The 25,658-nt window shown below is 48.4% G+C and overlaps 1 protein-coding gene across 1 annotated transcript in view; it reads right to left on the bottom strand.

The window, feature by feature from the left end:
• The window catches only part of VAX2 (ventral anterior homeobox 2), a 34,557-nt gene extending 15,467 nt beyond the window's left edge, over positions 1–19,090 (bottom strand). The window contains exon 1 of the mRNA XM_023224101.3: positions 18,798–19,090. Coding sequence (XP_023079869.1) covers positions 18,798–19,044 — 247 coding nt within the window. The 5' untranslated portion in view covers positions 19,045–19,090. The remainder of the gene's footprint in view (positions 1–18,797) is intronic.
• Between the last annotated feature and the right edge of the window lie 6,568 nt (positions 19,091–25,658).

Raw genomic sequence — 25,658 nt, 5'->3', positions numbered from 1 at the left:
ACTCCATCTCCCGGTTTCACACCATTCTCCTGCCTCAGCCTCCCGAGTAGCTGGGACTACAGGCACCCGCCACCATGCCTGGCTAGTTTTTTGTATTTTTAGTAGAGACGAGGTTTCACCATATTAGCCAGGATAGTCTTGATCTCCTGACCTCGTGATCCGCCCGCCTCGGCCACCCAAAGTGCTGGGATTACAGGCGTGAGCCATCATGACTGGCCCTCAGTTGGTAATTCTTAATAATTCAATTAATAGGTTGAAATGAAGTGGACTTGGTCATGAGTAAAAGATGGAATCTTCTGGATGAGTTCATCACTCCCCTGGAGAACATAATGGAAAGAGCTGTATTTGGGACATGCTGTCTACCAGGAGGCTCTTTGTGATCCACAGGGACTGAGGGACCTACCTTGAGAATCCCCGCTCTAGATGGTTACCGTGAGTCCCTCCCTCCAAGTGTGGCACCCCAGGAGACTGACTCTTTCTGGGTCCTGCCGGTGCCAGTTGACGCTCCCTCTCCAGGGTATGCTCTGGCTCCTGGCTCAAGAGTCCTGGCTCTGATCTCACAGGTTCTCAAGCACCATCCTGTTCACAGTCAGCCTCAGGGAGAAGGTGAGCCAGGGTGGAGGATGTGTCACTGCTCACTCAGAGGTGGCCTCCCTCCCCATCCCAGGCCAGGTCCTGCCAGGCTGCTGGGCGGAGCCTATCAAAAGGATGTGTTGTAGAAACTATAGACCTCTTAGGACAACTCAAGCTTCCCAGCTCCAATTCTGTTCACATTCTAAAATGATAGGGTAATATTTGTGACCCCACTGTGACTGGATCAGTCTCCTTTGCTCAGGTTCCATAATTTCCAATTGTGAGAGCAGACTCAGAACTTTGTCACAACACTCCCAAGTGAATCCATCTCAAAAGGCAATGATTTTATCAAACATGTTTTGTGGGGTACGAATAGGAGGAACGGTGCTATTACAGCTAGTGTCATACTCTCCCCTTAATCAGCCTCCTCAAGCCCACCCTGGAGCATCTGAACCTGAGCCCCTAACCATAAGATCAAATCACCCCTCCTTCTTTATACAAGACCTAAAAGGGGGATTGCCACCTCAGGGAGCAGCCAAGTACAGCTGTCTCCCTCAGGGTCAGGGAGGCACGAACCAGACGAGAAAGGCAACCTCAGACTTGCCAGCAAATATCAAAACATGCCATACAAATAAGCGCATGAAAATTGTTCAACATTGCTGGCCGTCAGGGAAAGGCAATTAAAGTCACAATAAGAAACACCTATCAGAACAGCGAAAAGAAAAAATACCGAGAGTGGAAAAGCTGGTGAGGATGCAGGGAAGCTGGATCTCTCCTACATTGCTGATGGGAATGGAAAATGGTACCACTAGCTTGGCAGTTTCTTAAAGAGTTAAAAATATACTTATCCTATAACTCAGTGACTGAACTCCTGGGCGTTTATTCTAGGGAAATGAAATATTTGTTTTGTTTTGTTTTATTTATTTATTTATTTAGAGACAGAGTCTCGCTGTATCTCCCAGACTGGAGTGCAGTGGTGTGATCTCAGCTCACTGCAACCTCCACCTTCCAGGTTCAAACGATTTTTATGCCTCAGCCTCCTGAGTAGCTGGGGTTACAGGCACCTGCCAACATGTACGGCTTTTTTTTTTTTTTGAGATGGAGTTTCACTTTTGTTGCCCAGGCTGGAGTGCAGTGGCGCGATCTCAGCTCACTGCAACCTCCACCTTCCAGTTTCAAGTTATTTTCCTGCCTCAGCCTCCCAATAATCCCAAGTAGCTGGGATTACAGGTGCCTGCCACCACATCCAGCTAATTGTTGTATTTTTAGTAGAGATGGAGTTTCACCACGTTGGCCAGGCTGGTCTCGAACTCCTGACCTCAGGTGATCCGCCTGCCTCAGCCTCCCAAAGTGTTGGGATTACAGGCGTGAGCCACTATGCCCAGCTGAAATCTTATCTTCACACAAAAACCTGTATACAAATGACCATAGCAGCTTTATTTGTAATAGCCCCCGAATGGAAACAAATCAGACGTCCCTCAGTGGGTGAATGGTTAAACAAACTGTGACATAACTGTACTCTGGGATAACACTCAGGAAAAAAAGGAATAACGATTGATACACACATTTACTCAGGAAATTATACTGAGGGGAAAAAACAGTCCCCAAAAGTTATATGCTATATGATTCCATTTATTTAATATAAAAGTAACAAAATTATAGAGGTGGAGACCAGATCAGTGGTTGCCAGAGTTTGGGGATGGAGGAAGGACCTGGCCATCAATGAGTAGTAAGAGGAAGTTCCTTTGTGGTGACACCATAGTACTGTATCATGGCTGTGGTAGTGGTGACATGGATCTATAAATGTAATAAAATGTCATAGAACTATATACAAAAATCAAAAAAATAGTGCAAGGAAAAACAGGTGAAATCTGAGGAAGGTCTGTAGTCTAGTTAATTATATTGTACTAGTGTTAATTTTCTGGTTTTGATAATGTACTATAGGTTTGTAAAATGCCATCTACAGAGAAGCTAGGTGATGGATACACAGGACCTCTCTGTCCTATTTTTGTAACATCTTGTGAGTCTATAATTATTTCAAGATAAAAAGTTGACAACAAAAGCATGCCCTAAAGCTAGAGTGATGTGTTGTCACAGAAACTGACTAATCCATTAGTAGAAAGAACACAATAGTGTCTCTGTATTCCATCTGTAAGATGATTTAAAATGGTACATAAATAAACATATGTCATGTCAAAAGTTAGGCATTTATTTTAATGTTTACTATAAAAAATTTAAACCTATAATTTTATAAGCTTAGGGTGAGGCTAAAGTGGAAATTTAATCTTAAAATGCATTAAGCTAAAATATTAAGAAAATAAATGGAATATGCATATAACAAATGAAGATGGGATTCAAATGACTGCATATGGGGAAACAATAGCATGGAAAGTACAAGATAAGGGGATATTAGACACATGTATCTATAGTCATAGAGTTTATCATAAAGGGGCATTCGAGATGGGAAAAGAGTGATTTAGTCAATTAGGCAGATTGGTGACCATAAATTGTATGTTTGGAATAAAATTAAGTTAAATTTCTGTCTTGCTCCATAAATAACAACACATTTAAAGTGGATTAAACAGCAAGTCATAGATGATCAAATGATAAGGGCATTACAAGAAAATACAGGAGGATGTTTTTAGAATCCTAGGCTTGGGATGAGATTTCTCAGCAAGCTACAAAACTGGAGGCTGTAGGCCAGGCGTGGTGGCTCACGCCTATAATCCCAGGCCTTTGGGAGGCAGAGTCAGGTGGATCACCTGAGGTCAGGAGTTCGAGACCAGCCTGGCCAACGTGGCAAAACCCCGTCTCTACTAAAAAATACAAAAATTATCTGGGAGTGGCGGCAGGCACTTGTAATCCCAGCTACTTGAGAGGCTGAGGCAAGAGAATCACTTGAACTGGGAGGGGGAGGTTGCAGTGAGCTGAGATTGTGCCATTGCACTTCAGCCTGAGAGACAGAGCAAGACTCGGTCTCAAAAAAACAAATAACAAACAAACAAACAAAAAAACTGGAGGCTGTAAAGGAAACATAAAGGATGTCTTTGACTACATTAAAGCTAAAAACTTGGGTGACAAAAGCACCAAAATCAAGATAAAGTAAAAGAAACAGATTTGAAAAAAAAAAATATGTTTAACAGTCAAAGAGGCCGGTTGTGGTAACTCACGCCGGTAATCCCAGCACTTAGGGAGGCCAAGGTGGGCAGATCACTTGAGGTCAGGAGTTGGAGACCAGCCTGGGCAACATAGTGAAACCCCTTCTTTAGTAAAAATACAAAAATTAGCTGGGCATGGTGGCATGCACCTGTAATCCCAGCTACCCGGGAGGCCGAGGCATGAGAATCACTTGAACCTGGGAGGCAGAGGTTGCAGTGAGCCGAGATCACACCATTGCACTCCAGCCTGGTGACACTGCAAGACTCTGTCTCAAAAAAAAAAAAAAAAAAAAAAAAAAAATTACAGAAAATAGCCTGATAAAATAAATGGTCAAGTAATTTATCTGGGTCATTCACAGAAAAAGACAGCTAAATGGCCAATAAACCTATGAAAGGGTAAGCATAGCTTTATAGTAATCAATATAATACAAGTTCCAGCAACAATGGAAAGCCCTTTATATCCCATAAGATTGAAAGGACATTAACAGGTGATTAAAAACAATGATGACAATTAATAACATTGATGCACTGTAGGGAAATCTACATTCCTATAGGCTATTAGTAGAACCATAAATGAGTCCATCTTTTAAGGCTGCATTTATCAAGATTAAAGATGAACGTAACTTTTGCTTCAATTATTTTATTTTATTATTATTTTTTATTTTTATTTATTTATTATTATTATTTTTTGAGACGGAGTCTCGCTCTGTCAGCCAGGCTGGAGTGCAGTGGCCGGATCTCAGCTCACTGCAAGCTTCGCCTCCCGGGTTCACGCTATCCTCCTGCCTCAGCCTCCGGAGTAGCTGGGACTACAGGTGCCCACCACCTCCCCCAGCTAGTTTTTTTGTATTTTTCAGTAGAGACGGGGTTTCACTGTGTTAGCCAGGATGGTCTCGATCTCCTGACCTCGTGATCCGCCTGTCTCGGCCTCCCAAAGTGCTGGGATTACAGGCTTGAGCCACGGCGCCCGGCCTATTTTTTATTTTTTTGAGATAGAGTCTCTCTCTGTCGCCCAGACTGGAGTCCTGTGGTGTGATATCGGCTCACTGCAGCCTCTGCGTCCTACGTTCAAGTGATTCTCCTGCCTCAACTCCCAAGTAGCTGGGATTACAGGTGCCCATCACCACGCCCCCTAAGTTTTGTAATTTTTTAGTAGAGACAGGGTTTCACCATGTTGGCCAGGCTGGTCTCAAACTCTTTTTTTTTTTTTTTTTTTTTTTGAGACAGAGTCTCGCTCTGTCGCCCAGGCTGGAGTGCAGGGGCCTGATCTCAGCTCACTGCAAGCTCCGCTTCCCAGGTTCACGCCATTCTCCTGCCTCAGCCTCCCTAGTAGCTGGGACTACAGGCGCCGCCACCTCGCCCGGCTAGTTTTTTGTATTTTTAGTAGAGACGGGGTTTCACCGTGTTAGCCAGGATGGTGTCGATCTCCTGACCTCGTGATCCGCCCGTCTCGGCCTCCCAAAGTGCTGGGTCTCAAACTCTTGACCTCAAGTGATCCACCCACCTCGGCCTCCCAAAATGCTGGGATTACAGTCGTGAGCCACCACACCCGGCCTGATTTTATTTTCGGTGGCATTTGTGCTAGAGAAACATAGGCTCAGGTGCTCCAAAGTATATACAACAATGATGTGTATTGCTGCACTGCTCAAAACATCAAAAATTTGAAAGCATCTTCAATATTTTCCACAAGAGAAATGGCTGAACAAATACTGGTACATTCATATTATAAAACACCATGTAGTAATTGAAAAGAATGAGGCAATAAGCTATATGAACAGACATTAGTGTATGAAAGTAAGTTACAGAATAATATGTGTAGTTTAATCTCATTTATGTAGATTAAAACAACTGAATATATTCAACCATTCAACATGTATTTAATAAGCACTTATGTGTCAAATACTATTCTAGGGCCTGGGGATACAGAAATGGGCAAAAGAGAAAAGCACTTGTTTCCATAAACCTTGTACTGGGGAGGGAGACAGATAATAAATGTAAAGTTATTTATTTATTTATTTTGAGACAGAGTCCCACTCTGTTGCCCAGGCTGGAGTGCAGTGGTGTGATCTCAGCTCACGGCAACCTCTGCCTCTTGAGTTCGAACGAGTCTCCTGCCTCCACCTTCTGAGTAGCTGAGATTACAGGCGCCCGCCACCATGCCCACTAATTTTTGTATGTTTATTAGAGGCAGGGTTTCACCATGTTGGTCAAACTGGTCTCAAAATGCTCAAGTGATCTGCCCGCCTCAGCCTCCCAAAGTTTTGAGATTACAGGCATGAGCCACTGCACCCAGCCTTCAAACAACTTATTTTTAATAAAAAATAAATTTTAAAAATATATAAGGCAATGATGAGTGCTGGGAAGGCAATAAAACAAGATAAGGGGATATTACTGTCCCTGCCCTAAGTAACAAAACCCAATAACCAGAGAGTGTGTGTGTGTGCTGCCACACCCTTTCTACTGTGATGGTCTTGGAAGCAGGAGTGAAGAAGCTTTACCAGCCTGGGTTTCTGAGTACCAAGATGAGCCCCTGTCCACGTGTGATGGACTTATGTGAGTGATAAATGCATTTGTGTTTTGTTGTGCCTCTAAAATTTGGGGTTGTCTCTGCAGCAATATATAGCCTATCTTACTAAAGTAGCCCTCTTTTTTTGAATTGCTCCTTTTCTGGGAGGAGTTTGGGAGGCGCATCAGGAAAGAGGAACAGCTTTCATTCCAGGGCTTCCTTGCAGGTAGGCACTTACTAGGGTGAAATGTACTCATTCCGAGTCCTACATTTTGCTGCCCCTCAAGTCTCCTCGAAGAGGGGTGAGCTCTGGGGGTATGTGGGAGGATGGATTCTGCCCAGAGAGCCTTTGCTTGGAAGAGATGGTGACCTCTGGCCTAATAGTAGCTAGCTTATGCTTCTGACCTCCGGTGCTCTGCTGGCACCTCTCCCAGTAGACACCCACCCTGCCCCCCGTCCCACCTCCAAAGCCCTATCTCACTTCTTTCCCTACCTAGCACCAGGTAGTCTCTGTGCACAATAAGCTGATAATGTGCTGACTTTTTTTTTTTTTTTTTTTCTTTGAAACGGAGTCTCGCTCTGTCACCCAGGCTGGAGTGCAACGGCGTGATCTTGGCTCACTGCAACCTCCGCCTCCCGGGTTCAAGCGATTCTCCTCCTTCAGCCTCCTGAGTAGCTGAGATTACAGGCGCCCACCGCCGCGCCTAGTTAATTTTTGTATTTTTAGTAGAGACGGGGTTTCGCCATGTTGCCCAGGCTGGTTTTGAGTTCCTGACCTCAGGTGATCTGCCCACCTCGGCCTCCCAAAGTGCTGGGATTACAGGCATGAGCCACCATGCCTGGCTGATAATATGCTGACTTTTAAGTGTGCAAGGCCCTTCCTGCCCATACCTACAAACATAATGTGATTACTATAAAAATTTCTTATGGAAAATTCATTCTCAAGTTTATTGGGAACATTGAAAATGCCAGAATAGTCAACAAAAAAAGTTAAACAATGGGAGTGAATACATGTATTACCACACAGCAAATATGTTACAAATCTACAGCAACTAAAATGATATAATGCTGCACAAGGGTTATGAAGCAAATCCATGCGTCTGTGTGGATCTGGTATGTTATGAAGATAGTATTTCGAATTAGTTGGAGGAAAGACAGGGTTATCAGAGACATGGCTTTTGGACAATTAGTTCATTATTTGGAATAAAGTTATTTATCTCACACTGTGTGCAAAAATAAACACAAATTTAAATGTAAATAAAGCTCTAAAATTTGAAGAACAAATATAAAATAACTTCCTAAAAAGGAAAATAAATGACATATTTGAGTACCAAAAATAAATACTTCTGCAGGGTAAGAGACAGTTAAAACACGAATGAAGATTAGGAGAAAACATTCATAATGAATGCTTAAGAGAGTCCTAATGTCTGGTGTACACACAGCCTCTGTAAACCAGTGAGTAAAGTTAAGCAGTCCAGGGAGAAACCAAACAAATTATTTAGAGAAGGAGAAATGCATGTGGTTAATAAATATGAAAAACTACTCAGGCTAGAGGAATCAGAAAAATGAAAGTTTTAACAGCAATGAGATACTTCTTTTTTTTTTTTTTTTTGAGATGCCATATTTTATCTATCAGACTTGGAAAATTGTGCTGGCAAGGCTGAGCAGAATTAGGTTCTTTCAAGCTCTGTTAATAAGAACATAAATTGATACAATATATGGTTTTTGAAGAGAAATAATGCCTAGCTAAACTTAAAATGCACAGTGCCTTTGTCTCAGAATTTTAATAGAGCTTTCTATCACACAGAAACATTGGCATACTTGATAAATACAGACCCATTGTCTGTAGCATAGTTTGCAAGAGGGAACAAAAGGGAAAAAACTGAATGTTTATCAATAGGAAAATTGTCAATAAAATCATAGTCTAGTAATAACTTTGGCTATATGTAGACATTAACAAGAATGAGACACATAACCCGGATGGATGTTTATTGTATACTGCTAAGTGAAATGGCAAGTGTGCATAAACCCATTTTTATATTTTAAAAAAGCAGTAAAGTAAATCCTCTGTGTGCACGTGTCTGTGTTTTTGTAACCACATAGGAACAAATCTGGCAAAATAAGCACCTCACTCTTCTCTTGCCTCTGAGGAGTGGAAACTGATCAGGGAGGAAAGATTCTACGCATTTTTTGTCTTTCTTTATTATTTCTTTTGCTGAAAAAGCTAGGTAATAAAATTTTTTTGGTAACAAAATTTTTTAAATATGTTTGTGTATGTGTATATAATGTTTTAAATGCTGGATGAAGATTTTTCTAACTAAGAGTTAGAATCTAGAAGCCCAAAAAGGAATGACCATTAAATGTGATTAGGGTTTAAATTTCAGTTTAGAAAAAAAAAAAATCCCACGAAGAAAGTTTGTTGTTGTTGTTGTTTTGTTTTTTTGTGTGTGTTTTTAGAAAGTGACCTGGGAGTTGTTTGCAATACTTGTCACAGAAAAAGGGCTCATTTCCTTACTATACAAGTAGCACTTACAAAGATGAGAAAACGATTAGTGATTCGATAGAAAAATGGCTAAATATATGAATAATTCACAGAAGAGAATATTAAAATGAAAAATAACTACAGAATAACATGCTTCACCTCACTAGCAATTTAAACTACTAATAAAATGAGATTTTTTGTCACTTGAAAAGATTTCACTCTAAAAAATTAAGTATATCCTGAGTTAGGAGGATGTAGAGAAATGGCACTTTTATACAAGATGGCTAAGAGCATAAATCAGTATTTTTGGTATAAAATTTGGAAATACTATCATAAGTTTAAATTTATATCCTTGGATTTTAAAAGTTTGCTTCCAGGAATTTATCTTGTAATTATATTCATACCATGTATATATAAAATGATTGTTGTTACTTTAAACATTTTATTATGACAAATTTCAAACATTTACAAAATTAGGAAGAGCAGTATAATGAGCTCCGATATACCTATCACCCAATTTCAACTATTAGAAACTCAGGAATAATCTTATTTCTTCTATTCTGCTGTAATTGTTAGCAAATTCTAGAAGTCATAACATTTCACTTATGAGTATTTCAACATGTATCTCTAAAAAAGGGGTACTCTTAAGAAAGTCATCTACAATACTATTATCACAATAAAAATTGACAGTTATTCCTTAACATAATAAAATATTCCACCTGGTTTTACCTTTTCCAAATTGTCTCATAAATAAGATTAAACAAAACCATTTGTTCAAGGGAGCACTCATTCTATGGTAAAAATGAGGTGTTGCCTGATAAAAAGATAGGAATAATTAAATATAAAAACATTTGTTCAAATTAGGATACAAAGATGTTCACTACAGCCTTGTTTGTAATAATGAAAAATTACAACCAACCTAAATATCCATCAATAGAGAACCAGTTAAATAAGTTATATTATATCTACATAATGGAATCCGATGTAGTGTTTAAAAAAAATGAGGGAGTTCCAGAAAGACAGATTTCCACAAATATTCTTTTACCATACTTGCAAGCTAAGACAATTTTTTTAAATTAAAAAAAGCCATGGCCAAAAATCCCATTTTTGTAATATATAACTTACATATTTGTATTTTTCAATTACTAGGTAAAATTTGGAAGGTAAATCTTAGGAGTGGAAGTGTATTATGTAAGAGAAATGAGAAACTTTTAAATTTTATATGACATAGCAAAATAGTATGGATTGCTTTTGTAATTAAAAAGATATTTTATGAGAGGCCCATGCAGGAGGATTGCTTGAGGCCAAGAGTTTGAGACTGGCCTCCTCAATATGGTGAAACCCTGTCTCTACTAAAAAAAAAAAAAAAAAAAAAAAAAAAATTAAAGCCAGGTCAGCATTGTGGGGATTGCCTGTAGTCCCAGCTACTCCAGAGGCTGAGGCGAGAGGACTGCTTAAGGCCAGGAGTTCAAGATTATAGTGGGCTATTGTTGGGCCACTGCACTCCAGCCTGGGTGACAGAGTGAGCCCTTGTCTCTAAAAAATAAAATATAATGACATAACAAAAATAAAAAGATATTTTATACTTTTGAAAACAAAAGGCCATCCTAAACCAAATCAACGGATAAATTGTAAACTAAAATGTTGCAACACATATTGAAAGCAATACATAGAGTTTCTGCAAATCAGTGAGGAAACGGTATATTTGCAAATTAAACTGGTCAAAGGAAATGAATCAATAGATAGAGGAAATACAGCTGGCTAATGAATATGAAGATCGACAAAGATGAAATGATACAAAATGTCCAATGTGGGAACAGGGCAAAGGGGTGGGCATAAATTACTAAACTTCGCCTGCAGAATAACTTGATTATATTTATCAAGATGTAAAATGTGAACTGTGCTGGCAAATTTGGGGAAACAACCACTTTCAGACATCCCTGGTGGCAGTGTAAATTGTTACTATCTTACGGAGGACAATTTGGGATTATCTTGCAAATTTCAAATACAGATGCTATTTGACCCAGTAACTCACTTTTAGGAACTTCTCTGACAGATATACTCACACATGTGGAAATGACCAAGAAACAAGTTTTTTTTAAATTTCAGGATTACATATAATAGAAACAGATAAAAAAAAAAAAAAACCAAATGTCCACAAATAGGGCACTGGTTATATGATATTCATTATGATCCACTTAGTCCATTTAAATTGAATATTATGCATCTATAAAAAAACAAACAAATAGTTATTTACACCCCAAGATATATTGGGAGAAAAAATTATATAACTGCACTGATTTCCACAGGAGTAAACATTATCTGGAAGGACATATTAGAAAGTCCTCGAGCCAGGTGGGAAGTGAGTGATGGGGACAGGGATGGGAGAGGTTTTTCACTGGATACTTTTTAAAAAGTGCTGTGGCTCCCACCTGTAATCCTAGCTATGTGGGCGTTTGAGTCCAGCTTAAACCCAAAATAGTGAGACCCCCATCTCCTGATGTCTGAAAAAAAAAAAAAAAAAGATGTTTTGATGGATTATCTATTTTACAATTACCTATTACAGAAAATGAAACATATTTAAATTTTGTGTGTAAACCTTTTGAAGCAGCAATCACACTGCTAGAAACTTACCCCACAGAAACAAAGGTCGAGAAGACCGCTGCCTTCGAAGCTTACTTCACAGTATTTATACTAAGGAAAAACAGCCCGGAGGTCCCTCCTGTCTTTAGGGGAAGTAGGCTTTCCCCAACCAAAGGAATACTTAATTCTACAGTCAAGGGACAGTAAGAACTAGTTCAGCAGAAAAGATGATCACTGTAGATTAAATTTTTTGAAATGGTAAATTGCAAAACAGCCTGTGAAATATGATTCTGCTTTTATTTATTTGTTCGTATAAGAGCGTGGAAAAATCGCCTGGAAGGACTCGCCCAGAATTGAAAACAATGGCTGTTCCTGGGATCCTTCTCTGCCTTAGGTTTTTTTAAAAAATCGAGCTCGTATTACTTTTTGAATTTAAATCCTCTATTTACCTGTCTACATTGTAAGTGTGGCCCTGCCGGAGGCTGTGCTTTGCAGTGTCCTTTGCCCGGCCCTGGCTCCCGCAGCTCCGCGGGTGGACGCGGTGGGCTGCCAAGCAGTGGGGAATAGAAGGCGGGATAGGGGCTCTGAAAGTCAATGTCTCCAGCAAGACGCTAAGGAAACCGTGGCATCAACTGCGCGGTTATTTTTGGCTCCAGCTGTGGGCTGCAGCCTTGTGAGCTGGCAGGGGCAGGGGCACAGATTTATCTAGTTATTTCTGTCAACCCTCTGGCTGGCTTTGCCCGTGGAACCTCACACCGGGCAGCCGCCGAAAGCCGGGAGACTCACCATTGACTTTATGAGCGGCCCAGCGCTTCCCAAGACCTCCGCTCCAGCCTGGGCCGGCCTCTAAGCGACCGCATATATGAGGATTTTCAGGTTTTGTAATTCAGTGGTTCCCAAAGTTGCAGATTGCACAAACAAAATTCCAAAGCTATGGCGTTGCCAACTTCATGTTTTAACAATTATTCTATGTCCTGCCATGATCACTGTTTCATATAAGAAGGACATTGCAACGTCAAAAAATAAGATAATCTTAGAACACAGGTTCTCCCAGGAGAAGGTGTTGGCCGCCTAGTACCTACAGAAATATGTGATGTTGATGAATTCTGTCTCGTTTAAATTATTTGAGAAGTGTTTATTGAGTGCCTACTCTACACTAAAAGCATCCGAGAAGATCGTCTGGATTTGGTGGGCACAGTGACCACCTTCTACGTGGTCTTTGCCTGGCGTCAAGGGAACCAGGCTCCGGGAGCCTGCCCCCTCAACTTCAGTGCGGAAGTCCCTACCCAGCTATTCCTGGCCTGGCTGTGGGAGCTGGGCAGAAATAGCTCACATCCCTGGGACACTGCATGCTGGCAGCTTCAGCCAGGATCAGTCTGGCACACAGTAGGTACGCATTAATGTTTGTGGAATAAGTTAAAGAACAAGAAATGTGCGGTAGCTCAGTCCTGTAATCCAGCAATTTGGGAGGTCGAGGAGGGAGGATCGCTTGAGCCCAGGGGTTCAAGGTTACAGTGAACTATGATTGCACCCTTGAACTCCAGTCTGGGCGACGGAGCAACTAGTGTATCTAAAAAAAGTAAAGAAAAAAAGAAAAAGAAAAAAAAAAAAGAGAAAGAACAAAGTATGTTAAGGCTATGGGGGAGACGGTTCAAGGAGGGCCCTGAGCCTTTATAAGCCCAAGCCCCTACCAAGACCTTACAGCACACTCCTCCAGTTTGGCACTCACCCTGACTTTTCAGGTGCATTCACCCTGGCTCCGTACGCCACATCCAAGCCTGGGGCTGCTGCCTCTTTCTGCAGTGCTGGATGTCCCCAGTCAGCATCCACCGACAGTGGGAGAACCTAGGGCACTGAAACCCCCAACCACCTTCCGGAATAAGCGGGGTTGGGGGTGTGAGGAGTGAACTAGGCTCCTAGATCTGTCTGGCCCCAGGGATTGGTGGGCAGGCCCATGCAGCCTTGGTGTCCTCTATCAGAGTATCTTGAACTAGGGTACAGAATCTGCAGATGCACAGCCAGGTAACTGGCTACTGGCTCTCCAAGGGTAGTCAGGTCTAGCATTATTTGTGATTTTATATTAAGCAAAGAACCACTAGGCAAAATTCATATGCCCCACCTCCCACCATTAAAATAGAAATCAAAGAAATGTAGCCAACAAGAAGGGAGCGTGCAGCCAAGAGGTAATTGGGGAAATGGCACCCAGGCCAACATGATGCATAGACACCCTATCTTCTTACAGATGGTGCACAAAAGAGGAAGACTTGAGCCCGGTGGCTTTGGTGGCTTTGACTGACTGCGGGTGCATGTCACTGCCATCTCTTCCCTTTTCTGTAGCCCCAGGTACCCACTCACTGTCTGGACTTCCAAAGAATTTGGCCTCCTTGCCCCTCGGACTCCCCAGAAGCTACCTGGGGGACCGTTCCCAAAGAGGCGGGTGTGTGGCACGGGGGATGCGGTGGCGGTTCCATGGGTTCCTGGGTCTACCAGACCAGAAGGGGAACAGAAATCGACTGAGGAGGGAAGGAGCTGTCTAATCTTCCTGAACGGTTCCCTGAAAATGAAAACTGGGCACATAAGATACAACTACAAGATGATTTTTCGGGTTGCTGGTCTGCTTCGGTGTGTGTTTGTGGGGGTGAGGGTTATGGAAGGGGGGAAACAAAAGAAGACTCAAATGAGAGGGCCCGCCGGCATAGACCCACTATGGGAATGTGGGCCTCCTGCCGAAAACAAGTAAAAGGAAAAAATAACGTAAAGCCCCACCCATCAAAAGTGGTTAACCTCAGAGCTACACCCTTCATTCTGTCAACAAATATTTATGGAGATCCTACTGGGTGTTTGCAGTTCTAGACATCACCTCTGATTCTTGGCAAGTCCTTTAAGGTAAGGGCTATGGGTCTCTTTGTAAGTTGAGGAAACAAGCAAAGAGAAACAAAGAAATTGATTCAGGTTTAAAGGGCTGTAAGGTCAGTAATCTAAACCAACTTTGCTTAACTCTGGCGCCCAAGCTCTCCTCCTACTCCCTGTGCCAAAGGACTCCAAGAAAACAAAACAAAAACAGAAACCCTCTACAAAAGCTAAAACCAAAAAATAAAAACAAGTACAAAAATCTCAAAGTGTAGTTCCTTGCATGAGCCATTTACACCTTTCCACGTCTGCCTGGGGTGCTGGTCCTGGGTTATCAGGTCTATTAACAGACTCAGATATTGAGACTAAAGTCCAGTGGCCCTTGCTAAACGCCTGCGCAGCAGGGCTAGGCCTGTGGCCGGGGCCGATCTCCCCAAGCCCGGTGGCTGCTGGAAATCCAAGCGGAAAGCGAGCAGAGGCCGGCCGGCCATGAGCCTGGACCCGGCTGCTGGAGGCGAGGCGTCTGTCCCTGCAGTAACCTCCCAGCCGGAGCCCCGAAGCTGCACCCCTCTGCTTGGCTTCTTCAGAGGCGCCACTGGGAGTTAGGGCTCCAGCGGCTGCACGCCATTGTGCTGTGTGTACGAGTTCGGACTTGCGTGTTTCTGGAGCGTGGGTCCCGGCTGCCCGCAGATTCTCCGAGGGGTTGGACTCCACTAAGGTCAATTCCACCCGTCCCACGGCAGGAATCGCCCAACCCAAGCGAGAGGCCTGGGCTTTACGCGTCCCCTCACGGCCCCCAGCCATCTGCGCATCCATCCAGCTCCCGGGTGAAAGCGTTTTTGCTGCTGGTGGTAGGGTTGCAGTGAGTCGCTTCTTCAAGGGATCCTGCAGTCATCACGCCCTACCGCTCCCAGACAGACGGGTTCGGAGGGTTTCGAGTGGGGTTTGAGGACCCACAGGAGTGGCTCTCAGCCCAGAGAGGCCGCTTTGGGTGAACAGGAACGGACACCACGCATTGTCTGTAAAAGTTGCTGTGTTGGGTGACGCTGGTGGACAGATTTTCCCGGATCTATCAAAATCGGTCGTTAAATTCGCGTCCGGATTAATTTGGGAAACAGGTGCGTTTGAGTGCGCAGGTGCGAGCGTCGATCGCGGGGTCGTAGGAAGTCTGGGGTCAGAGTTGTCCACCTCTTCTGCCTGCTGGGATCCCAGCTCCACCGAAAAGGCTGGTACTCGGCCACTGCCCTGTGCTGTTTGAGCCACGACTCAGGCGGCCTGTTCCTTTGGTTGCTTCCTGCCTGCCCTTGGTGTGCGGTTTCCAATATAAAACAAAAGGATTCCTCTGTCCCCGCCCTCGCTGGTCTAGGGACTGTGCACGCGGAGGTGTGGAGCGGCCTTCTCGGGCCTTATGGTCCGAATGGGAGGCTCGCTGTGTCCGCGGTGCGATGTGCGGGGTGCCTGTTGTTGCGCCCGGCGTATCATCTCAGCAGCTCCGGTCCGTGCCCTTGTGTGACATGAAGGAGCCTTCATTTTGATGCACGGGACGCATCACATTTGGCCTCCCTGGCTCTCTACCCTGCATTGGCAGAGGCTTGAGTCACTGGCCCCAAAAGGTTCCCACCAAGGAGATTGGGGAGGGCCGCACTGTGTGGTCTGCAAGATGGTGCTAATTTTCCTTTACCATCAGTGTGTTCTTGACCCCTAGGTGCTCAGCTCCCAGTACAGCCCAGGCCCTGGGCCAGAGCCAGAAGGAGGGGGAAAGGGGTGACTTGGGAGAGGCCTCAGACAACAAAGGTCCACTGCCCCACCCATCAAAAGTGGTTAACCTCAGAGCTACACCCTTCATTCTGTCAACAAATATTTATGGAGATCCTACTGGGTGTTTGCAGTTCTAGACATCACCTCTGATTCTTGGCAAGTCCTTTAAGGTAAGGGCTATGGGTCTCTTTGTAAGTTGAGGAAACAAGCAAAGAGAAACAAAGAAATTGATTCAGGTTTAAAGGGCTGTAAGGTCAGTAATCTAAACCAACTTTGCTTAACTCTGGCGCCCAAGCTCTCCTCCTACTCCCTGTGCCAAAGGACTCCCTCAACAAATCTGCTCCCCTGTGGTATGCCCTTAGGTGGAGGAGTGCAGAATGAAAGCAGGCAGAAAGGACCCAGCAGGCCTCCCCAAGAAAGGGGAGGTCCTGAGGAGGCCTCAACCCAACATTGACACACGATAGCAACTGCAAATGCCTCCCTTTTACCTTTTAGTGGTTTCCTTCCAAAGATTCTTTGGGAGGATGTGTTCTCAGAGGTCAAGGGAAAAGTGTATTGAAGGCCTATGGAAGGGATTTCATTCAGGGTCCAAGGTAGTTCAGACTTTCCTTCACTAGTGCCAGGCCTGTCTCATTGATCAGAGCCCTGAGCCATGGCAGGACTGCCAGTGCAGGTGACCCTGGCTAGGAGAGATTAGTGGTAAATCACATCCTGAGCGTTTCAGGCCCATAATAACCTCACCATCATTAAATGGGGAAGGGCAGAGGGATTTATAAAAGCCACACTTGCCTTTCATTTCTGTTAGGTGTGTAAATATATCCTCTATGCTTTATATCTAATATTTTGATTATATTTTACAAATGCAATGGCACCTCTGTGTGTGCACATACATTTATAAAAAGTACAGCCGCCTCTGAAGACTCACACAGGCTGTCTTAACATCCAGTGCAAGCCCATCTCTGCCTGACTGTGGATTGCTCCAGCTTGGGTGGCCCCACCTCACAGGGTGGAGGGTCATTTTTGAATTCCACTTCCTATTAGTTTACCTCTGAAGGCTATTTAATTGACATCTGTACACAAAACTTATTTGCTCTACATAAAGGGTTAGTAGGGTGGAGAGGGTGTTAGGTGGGCACAGAACTCATAATTGTCCTGGGGGGAAGAAAATGCCCACCCATAGGTGGGGTTCAAGGTGATGAGTGTCACAGGCAGGGACTTTAGATCTTCCCCTGGGAATGTGTGGGATTGGGGGACTGAGTTCTCTGGCAGTCCTACAGATTTTTTTAAAGGAACCAAAAGGGCTGCTTATGCCTTCACTCAGGACACCCCACAGTCTAAAGAATAAAACTGGATTTAATCCCTGGTGCCCAACAGGTCCATACACCTGCTAGAATTCCTGATGGTATAACTGCCTTGACTTAAGCAGTCAACTCTGAGTGGCAGTGAGCACCCACTGTCCCAGTGACATCTGGCACCAGCAATGTTTCCCAGAGCTAGGGCCCCTACCTCTGTATTCAAGGCAGTCATCAGTCACCCTCACACTGGGCTGCCTTCATGCTCTGCACTCCAGTCCTCAGAGCCACCCACACCCAGCAGCCGCAGAGAGGTCGTGCTCAACTGGCCCAGGGTGTCCCAGTCAGCTTGAGGGTAGCCGAGCTCAGACCAAACAGAATCCCTTCGCTGGAACGACCCAGGGCCAGCTTCCAGCCTGTTCCCTTTCCCCAGGCGGAGGCCAAAGAAATCAGCTCGGGCCAGTGGCCTCCAGAGGCCCAGAGGCTCTCCCGAGCAGCGCGTGTGAAGAGGCTGGAAAGAGGCAGCGGGAGGAAGCCGGGAGGAGGGAGCCCAGGAAGGAGCCTGGGGGAGCCATTACCGCCAGTGGCCTCTTCTGGCGCTGGGTCTCCCGGTCGCGGGGCTTCGGGGTGGAGGAGGCAACGGACTTCAGTCTCTGGCCGCGACCTGGGTCGGGCTGAGGGCAAGAACCTGGAGTCCCCTTTCTCCTCCCATCTCGCCGGGCAAGGCCCAGATCCAGGGAAAGCGGAGCCCTGGGCACTGAGAAAGGCTGGCGCTGGGGGCCTGGGGAGCCTCGGCCTCGCGGCGAGGAGGCCGGGAAGAGCTAGGTAATCGGTCGCAGTCCAGATCCAGGCGCTTGCAGGAAGAAGGTGCCGGGAAGGCGCGTTCGGCTGAGAGGAATGGCCGGGAAAGAAGAGAGGAGGACGAGAGCCAAGGGAGAAAGGGAAGGACGTGAAAGGCCAGGCCGCGGGAAGGCGGCGCCGAGAGCCGGCTGGGCCTAGGCGCCGCGAGGAAGTGGGAAGCGAGAGAGTGAAGCACAGCAGGCGAGTGCCGCGCACGCCACCCTCCGCGTCCCGCGCCGTCTCCCCCGGGCAATCCGTGCGGGTCCGGATTGCCGGGGATGGGAAACGCGGCTGAGCAGGAGGGAAGGAAGCACCCCGGCCGCCCTGCAGAGCCGGGGCCTTTTCCTCCCGCGGTTGCCGACGCTGCTCTCTCCACGTCCTGTCCCCGAGGAGAGCGCGTGACGCTTTTCTCCGCACTTGCCTTGAGGGTCACGGGACAGAGAACAGGCTCTCAGCATCCGGCACTCCATTTCTGTCCCCGCCACAGTAGAGGTCCCGGGTGGGCCTACGACTAGGGGACTGGAACGAGAGGCGGAGAAACGGGAACCGCTTCGGTCCCATTCGCTGCTTTGTCCCCTCACTCAGCTCAATGTCCAGCACACAATAGACGCTCAAAATAATATTTGCTGAATGAATGACTGGATGATGAATAAATGAATGTATGAATTGGGAGATGCCACCTGCAGGAAGGTCGGGGGCCCCAGTATGGGTAGGGTGAGGGTCCAGTGGAGCAGGGCCACGGGCTGTACCCTTACCTCGCACCAGGATGCGGCGGCAGTGGTCTGCCTCGCCGGGCCCGGGCTGCCCGTCGCTGTCGGCTCCGCTCTCCCTGGAGCCTGCGGGACTGGAGGCTGAGGTCCCGGCCACCTCCGTTGGGCTGTGGCCACCGCCATCAGCTCGCAAGTCCTCCGCTCCGCCGCGGTCCCCGCCTCGCCCACCGCCGCCAGCAGACTCCGCCCGGCGCGCGGGGCCCCGGTCGCGCTCGGCGCCCCCATCGCCCATGCCGACCGCCACTGCCAACCCCACTATCGCGGAGCCAGCCTAGGCTGGTCGTGAGCGCCGCTCCCCGCCCCTCACGCCCCCGCCCGACTCCTCCTCCTCTGGCCCCGCCCCTGGCCGCTGCTCCTCCCCTCGCCGCTGATTGGGCGGGAGTCAGGGTTCCTAGACTCCTAGCTGCGCCGGGGCTCCGCGCCAAGGGGAGAGAGGGAGGGGGAGGGGAGCGGTGGTCCCACTCCACCCGTAGTCTAGCTCTGCTCCAAGCCCGGCAGAGGGAGAATGGGGCGGCCTTGAGGAATGCCCTACAACCCCTCCTAAAGTTGATCAATCTCTCCTCCCCTCCACCGTTCCCCTGGCCTACTCACCTCCCCACTCCCTTGCTCCCACAGAAGCGCAGCCGCTGCGCTCCGGCGGATTCAGCAGGATCAATAACCAAAGTGCGCAAAGAAGGCGACCTCGGCGAGACCTAGCAGAGAAGAGGAGGTTGGCCTTGCTCGGGGGCTTGGCAGGGTGGGGTCGGTGGGGGTGCTGGAGGCGGGGGCGCAGGCCTGGGCTCAGTGCGCCAACCCCTAGATTTATACCCACACCCACACTCATGAACGCAGACGGGAGGACCCCCTCCCCCGGCCCTCATGGAAGATCAAGGGCGAGAGTGGGCGAATGAGGCTGGGAAAGTGAGGCAAGGAAACCGACTCACCCGCGTCCCCGGGGGAGACTGAACAGGCGCACAGGCAGACAGCCGGGTGCAGGCGCCCAGAGACTCGAGAGTAAGGCTGAGACCGTGGTAGGCGGCAAAGTCCTGGTTTCCCCGCAGGTCTGAGGACGTCACAGGGGACCGCACCACGAGACAGGGATGGAAGGTGGGGATGTCCTTGTTTCCCTCCGCGGAGCTATCCCCATGCTCTGTCGCTGTGTCGCTGTCCCGGGTCCCGCCTTCTCCGAGTCTGCGGAGAGGTAAAGGGCGGAGGTGAGCAAGGTTGGAAGTGAAGCAGGGTCAGGCTGTGAGGAGTTGAGCAGCTGGGGTCCCGGGGTTCAGCCCCCTGAGGCTTGCGGATCCCCAGCATTTACTGAAGAGGCCGGCGCTCGCCCGAGCCTAGTGTCTCTCTCAACGCACTGGGAGGGGACTTTCTTTGACTCAGAAGGGGACCTGGACGAGAGATTGAGAACGAAGGTGTGTGTGCAAATGTGTGCACGCGCAACAAGGCCTGTGACCCTTCCCCTAAAGCACTACAATCTCAGACTTTCCTTCGTTTTTTTGACCTGCTGGTGTGAGCAGGGTGCTTCGGTCTGTCCAATAATCTGGTTAAGGAGGTCTGTGAGAGCAGGTGTGGATATGCCCGTGAAAGTGGCTGTAGCATGGCTGCATGTGTCCCTGGTGCAGCCTCCATTATCCCTGTGAGTGGGAAAGCAGGTATATGAGTGTGTGCGTGTGTCAGTACCATAGTGCGTGTACAGTGTTCATGTGAATGGTTGCGTGTTTCCGATGCCAGATATTCCCAGCAGAAGGTGAGGTTGCAGGGGGACACATACCAATTATTTAACTGAATAATTAACAACTACTCCACTTAGGATATGGAACCTAGGGAAAGGGGAGGGTAAAAAGGGCAGGTCGGGAGGTCTTGCTGGTAATAAAGAAGGGAGGGAGAAAGGAAGAAAGGAAGAAAAGAAGGAAGGAAGGAGGGAAGGAAGGAAGGAAAGGAGGAAGGAAGGAAAGAATGAAGGAAGGAAAGAAGGAAGGAAGGAAAGAAGGAAGGAAGGAAAGAAGGAAGGAAGGAAGGGGAAATGCAGCCACAGAGTGATTTGGGTGGGTGGCAGGAAAGGTGGGATTGAGCCCAAGGCTTAAGTCAGGGTGTTCAGAGGGAGAGCAGCGTGGACTACCTGTAGGTGCTGAGAGTTTGTGGGCCTGGGGCACAGCACTGTAGGAATGTGTATGTATGTAGGAGGAAGGAGTGAGAAAGAGGTTTCAGGAGGGTCCTGGGGAAAGTGTGACCCAGTGGAACTGAGCTCGGCTGAAGGAATCCATGTTGCCCGTGTGCCGTGAGCTCTGCACTGTTCCTCCTGGCCTGGCCTGGCCTTAGCAGTGGCAGTGAACTCCTTAATGACAGCCATGCAGGTCAGACCCTCTCCCTCTCCATCCGCCAAGCTTCCCAAAAGTCTTGTCTCTCACCCAGCCACCACCTCTACTCTGCACTTCAGTTTTTTGCCTCTCTGGCTCTCTCAAGTTTATTTTTATTACTTGAGTAAGATGCATCTAATATACAAAAATTATAAACAAATATAAGCAAACACTAGGCTTGCCTGGACACTGCATCTCTAGCGGTTCTGCTTGCTGCAGATGAGGCCCCGGTTTCTGTGCAGACAAAAATGGAAAAGCAGCACTTGCTGGACCGTGCCAGGCTTCGTTTGTTGTCATCATTTTAATTTTTCATTTCACAAATGGCATCTTGCCATGCCAGTAACTCCAGTCTCAGTCCTGGAGTCCTCTTCCAGTGCCTATGGATGAGGTACTGGGTGTGAGCACACTCCTGGGAGAGGTCGGAGGCCTCTTATAGAGTTCTCTGGAGCCTGGACTCTGGACGTTCTGGCAGCTTTCCCTTCCCTGTCTGCTCCTGGGAGCCTTGCAGGGAGCACCCGCCCGGCTCCAAGCCAGCTAGGTATGGACTCTTGGGTGTTCCAGTCTTCTCCTTTCTCCTGCACCCTTTATTCTTCCTTTCTCACGTTCTCTCTTGGAGGTATAAGATTCGGCCTCCCTCAGGAATCCTGGGTGTCTCTTGTGGGCAGGACTGGGCAGTGGGGCCCCAGCCCCAGTGCACGTGCACGCGGGGATGGAGTGAGGAAGTCAGGGCTTCTGTGCCCGGAGGCGCCGGGGTGTGTATGGAGGAGCAGTGGAAAGGAGGACTGGGTCTCCTCACTGAGCCCTTCCCTGTCAGACCCCTTTCTAGCCGAGCTGAGAGCCTGGCCATCCGCAGGAACAGAGGTTCTTGAACCCCAGGCCGCCTGGCCCCCAGTGCCTCCCTAAGCTCGCTGCCTGGGCGATCTAATTCCCCACCAAGGAGGCGCTTTGTGCGGGAGCCACTAGGCTCCCACCCGCGTCCTCCCCTTCCTAGAGACAGAGGACATCTTGCTTCGCTAGGTCCCCCGGGTCCTTGGTGAGGAAAGCTGGGCCACCTATGCCTGGGTACAGACGCATGATGAGGGTGTACTGGGGGATGTAGGGGTGTGGCACCGCCCCTTCAGAGTATGTGCGTGGGTTGGGGAACAAAGCGTGCCTACGCTGAGTGCCTGCCTGGCTCGAGGAAACTTCCTGCCCAGTGCAAGACGGACGCAGAGCTTGGAGGCGTGGCGAGTCCGCCTGGCGCGAATTCACTGGGATCAGGGATTCCCCATTCGCGACTGGGACCTGAGCGCCGGTGTCCCGGGCCTGCTGCTCTCCTCTTCACCTTCAGTCTCCCCCTGCGGCCTCAGGGTGATCTCAACCCGCCAAGACCCCAGGGGCCAGAGAATTTCTTCCGACTCTTTACTTCCTCTCTTTTCTGGTAAGGCGATTGAGAAACTGAACCTAAGGGGGTTGGAAGGGTAATGCCAGACGGTGGCGGGAGGGTAGTAGTGGTTCAGGTCCTTCATTCTCAGTGGGAGAAATGGGAAGACCGTTGGCAGGGAGGGGCACTCCTACTCCCAGCTCCCCTTAGAGACCCTTTAGAACTGGGATCCCCTGGGGCTTCTCCAAGCCAGGCTGCAGTCGGGGAAAGAGGCCATCCTCTCTGGATTCAGCCTTGCTCAGCATCCTCTGCCACCTTCCAATTCCTGCCTCCTTTTCGGGGCGCGGGCCTGTTCCGGTCATTCCCCGTGGACCCTCCAGCCTGCACCACACACCTTCTCGCCTTTCGGCCACTCAGCAGGAGGGACGGACCTCCCGAGCCTTCGTGGCGCTAAGAACTGGATCCCCGGTGCCTGTGGATAAATACACTCTCCTGCCTCCTACCCCCAACACCAGGACCCACAGCAGCCCTTTCTAGGGTCGGCAATGTGAGGCCTGTGCTGGCTGCTAGGGGAGTGAAGGGATGTATGTGGGCGAGTGGAATTCGTAGGCCAGGTTCCCCCAGACACTAGCCGGTACCTCTCTGCGAAGCCGTTCTGTCCTTCACTGCCAGCGCTCTGCAGCTCTGACAGAGCCTTCAGTATCCGGCTCAGGTGCTCAGAACCTGTCCAGCATTCTGTCTTCTTTCCTATCCTTTGGGATGCTCTGGCCGGTGCACCAGGCGGGCTCTCCAGGCCTGCACTCTGTCCTGCTCAGTCTGCCTACTTAGGGTGCGCTTCCCTCTAGCTGAGATTGGGGCCTGGCCTCTCTCCCGCGGTGCGCAGTCATGGGTGCCTTCCGGGCTCCCCCTGCTTCTTTCCTGTCCTCCCCTTTGACCCTCTCTGCCTCTACCACCCTGTTAACTCTCTCAGCTAGCGCATCCCCCCAGCCATTTCAGGCCCAGAGCCCCAGAGGCTCAGGCAGCCTGGGTTCCTGAGCTCTGCTCTGACAACTTTCTTTTTGGGTCTCTTGCCCTCCTCTCTCCTCTCTAGTTTTGGGGCCCACCTTAAGGTCCCTGGGAAATCCTCCGCGGCACTTGCCCTCTTCCCAAAAAATCCAGTCTCCAGGCCTGCCATTCTGCTCAGCCATCATGCAGGAATGGGAGTTCTTTTGCAGCTAAAGAGAGCTGGGAACTTGGGATGAGCAGAGAGGAACAATCCTCACAGAAACTACTCAGGGAGTAGTTTCTTTGTCTGAGTTGGCAGAAAGCCTCTGCACCCCACTTCCTTCTCCAGCCCCCTGTCTGTGCCCCACCTCTAGTGCCTGGGATCCTGACCTCTGCACCAGCCTGTTTGGGAGGGGCCCACTAACTCACCCACTGCTAGGGAAGGATTGACATTTTAAGATGTGATCGTATTGGATTTTGGTATTTTTACAATGAGCATTGTTATTTTTATAAAACAATAAAAATATATTTATTTCTGAGAAAAGTAGCAGTGCTGAAAGTGAAGGAGGCAGCTTCAACAGTAAGACCATAGGCAGGTCCTTAGGGTGTCGAGAGAGGTGGGGGAGCTCCTCAAATTTCACTGTGTAGGCCCCTCCTGGATCACTGGCCCCTGCAGGCTCAGTCACGGCTCATTTCAGACAACACAAAATGACTGTGGCACGTCTGTGCTGGATGCCAGTGTTGCCCTCTGGGGTTTATGCAGGAGAAGGACCCTTGGGCTGTAGGGGCACTCTCTATCAGCATGGGTGAAAGATTACCCCTGAGTGGGGAACAGGGAACCCACATTTGCTGTGCTGAACCTGCCTGGTTCAGGGTGAGAAGCCAAAGACTCCAGCCACTGTACCACCTCTGGACCCACCACCTGTCCAACCTGGTGTTTACCTTCGCTGGCCTAGGCCCACAAGGTCTTCAGTTAGCTTTGTGTGCTCTGGGTTGCAGGACAGTAGCTTTAACTGCTGCTGAATCCTTCCCTCTGCCACCTCAGTGTGGGTTTCTGGGCCTAAGACACCTCCAGGGCACAGCACAGAGCCCCCTAAGGCAGCACTTACCTACTTTGCCTCTCTTTGCTCCATCTTCTCTGCCCCAGCAGAGATTCCAGCCAAGCTGTGGGAGCTCTAGAGCCTGTCAAGATCTGCTGCCTGTGTGCCAGGCCTGAAGCAAGGTGCTGGCAACTTTCCTGATCTGCTGAGTCCCAGGGCCTAACCAGGAGGGCTTCCCCCAGGGAGGCTGTGGGTCTAGGCTGGGCTGTACAGAAGGCCACACCGGAGTGACCATTGCTAACATGTCAGACCTGAGGAGGTCCTCTAGGTACCTAACCAGGCAAATATACATTAGGCAGTACTGCCTTGGCTGTGGCCTTGGCCCAGGGCCGGGAAGGCTTAAGGAAGGAGGCAAACTGGAGTTCTCAACACTTGCCACATATTAAATCAACCAGACAACTTAAAATGGCTGGTGCTCAGCTAAAGACTAAATGGCTCCTCAGTGGTTCCTAGTGGCTATCCATATATTTAAAAGGCTTCCAGGTGAAGCCTGGTTGGGAACCACCTGAATTTGGACAAGGGCTGGGGAAGCTAGCACTTTGCTGGAGCAAAGGCCAGTGGTGATCAGCATGCTCTGGTTCAGGAAATGAGAAATGGTCAGGTCTCTGGGTGGGGTCAGGGAGGGGGCAAGACAGGAGTAGTGGGGTCTGGGAGGTGGGGGAAGTTTTGTGGGAGGAGGTTCATTCGGGGATGGTTGAACAGACCCGGGCAGAACACGACTGGACCCAACCTCCAGGTGTCCAACTTAATCTGAAAAGACCTGTCCATCCACAGGACTCAGGATTCTCCAGGGCTGCCCAAGAGCAGGGAGAGGATGGCTGGGCCAGAATAGGGAGAGAGGTCCCAGTCGGCAACCAATGGAGACCAGTGTCCCCAGGTTCTGGAAGGGGGGCTTTCGGACTCCTGACTTGGTAATCTTCTCCAGATTGATCCCAGACTAGTTGGCTTCTTCCTTCTTCTCCCCAGTAGTTCTCTGTGACTCTTCCTCCTCCTCCCCTTTCACCTGATTATTTGGTCACCTCTCCCTCCCTTTGCCTCCGTTTCTCCTTCTTTTCTT

The sequence above is a fragment of the Piliocolobus tephrosceles genome, chromosome 15, assembly GCF_002776525.5.
Source record: "Piliocolobus tephrosceles isolate RC106 chromosome 15, ASM277652v3, whole genome shotgun sequence".
NCBI classification, from domain to species: Eukaryota; Metazoa; Chordata; class Mammalia; order Primates; family Cercopithecidae; genus Piliocolobus; species Piliocolobus tephrosceles.
The sequence above is the reverse complement of the archived record's forward strand: the minus strand, read 5'-3'. Positions and strand labels throughout refer to the sequence as shown.